The sequence below is a fragment of the Leptonychotes weddellii genome, unplaced genomic scaffold (genome assembly GCF_054177405.1).
Source record: "Leptonychotes weddellii isolate Sample4059 unplaced genomic scaffold, ASM5417740v2 HiC_scaffold_29486, whole genome shotgun sequence".
Lineage (NCBI taxonomy): Eukaryota > Metazoa > Chordata > Mammalia > Carnivora > Phocidae > Leptonychotes > Leptonychotes weddellii.
In genome coordinates, this window is record NW_027890290.1 from 1 (window position 1) to 1,598 (window position 1,598).

A 1,598-nucleotide genomic window follows, 5' to 3' on the forward strand; every position below is an offset into this window, starting at 1 on the left:
TGATGGGCAAGATACTTCTAACTCTACAGATGGTTTCAGTTGACATGTTCTCTGAACATTGTTTGCTGATCTGTGAAAGTTTAGAGGATGGTGTAGCATCCACAGACTTGAATGAATGATTTTGAAGAATCCAAAGTCACACTTTCATAAGCAAGCAATTACTTCAGTTCCTATGTTTCTGTTCACAGGTGAGTTTCAGTATCATAGCATATGTGTGTTGGCCATTTTTTAATTGCTTGTTTATATGATTTACTCACATTGCCATTGGTTCATTTATCTTTTATTTAATTGCTTAGAGCTCTGTGTCTATTTTGATATTAACTCTGTGTATGTCCTCTGAAATGTAAATCTTTTCCCCCATCTACTTTTATCTCTTGACATTATGATATATTTTTTAAATCCTTAAGATGTTTTAAAATTGTGAAATATATCAATTTGGGATTTCACTTATTAGTTAAGAGGATTCTATTCTAGAAGTTAGAAAGTCATCTCTTTTATTAACTGGGAAGTAAATATAAATCTTGTTTTAGGTTTCCATTAACCATAATCCATTTAAAAAATTTTGTATGAGGAATTCGCCATATGTATAATTTTACTAGCTTCCATATGGAAAATTGGTTGTAGCAACCCACTTACTTAATAATGTTTCCTTTTCACACATGTCTCAATGACTTGTCTCTCCATTAGTCTGCAAGATTGCTGAGGTTAGGGAGCATGTTTTAATCAGCCTGTATTCTTGTAATTTCTAAAAGTACTGGAACATAAGAAACTATAATGCCTATTAGGTAAATGAATAAACAGATTGTTTTAGATTTCAGGAAGACACCAGTAATCATTATATTTATAGCTAATTTTGTCTTGAACTGTGAAATAAGGACATGCAAAAGAACATATGGAACACAGAAACAATGTGACTGAGTTTGTCCTCTTGGGGCTCACTGAGAGCCTCCAAGGTCAGAAAATATTATTTGTTGTGTTCTTGATCATCTACATCGTGACAGTGGTGGGCAACTTACTCATTGTGGTGACTGTGGTGATCAGCCCAACCTTGGATGCCCCTATGTACTTCTTTCTTGGTTACTTATCATTTATGGATGCTGTTTATTCTACTACAGTTACTCCAAATATGATTATAGACTTACTCTATGAGAAGAAAACCATTTCCTTCCAAGCTTGCATGTCCCAGCTCTTTATAGGGCACTTATTTGGTGGTGCTGAGATTTTACTCCTGGTAGTCATGGCCTATGACCGCTACGTGGCCATCTGCAAACCCTTGCATTATTTGACAATCATGAATCAACGGCTGTGTGTTCTCCTGCTGCTGTCGGCCTGGTTTGGAGGTTTTTTGCATGCTGTAGTTCAACTTCTCTTTGTTTACAACCTTCCCTTCTGTGGTCCCAATGTCATCGACCACTTCATCTGTGACATGTACCCATTATTAAAACTTGCCTGCACTGACACCTACGTTATTGGCCTCACTGTGGTTGCCAATGATGGGGCAATCTGTGTGGTCATCTTTACAGTCTTACTCATTTCCTATGGGGTCATTCTGCACTCCCTGAAGACCCATAGTCAGGAAGGGAGGCGCAAAGCCTTAT

General features: G+C 37.2%; 1 protein-coding gene across 1 annotated transcript; it reads left to right on the forward strand.

Moving 5' to 3' along the window:
• Positions 1-807: 807 nt before the first annotated feature.
• LOC102732530 (olfactory receptor 4A15-like) lies at positions 808-1,591 on the forward strand (the record flags this gene model as incomplete). Its single annotated transcript, XM_081810588.1, has 1 exon — positions 808-1,591. A coding segment is annotated over exon 1 (699 nt), but the record flags the coding sequence as incomplete, so codon positions are not given.
• Between the last annotated feature and the right edge of the window lie 7 nt (positions 1,592-1,598).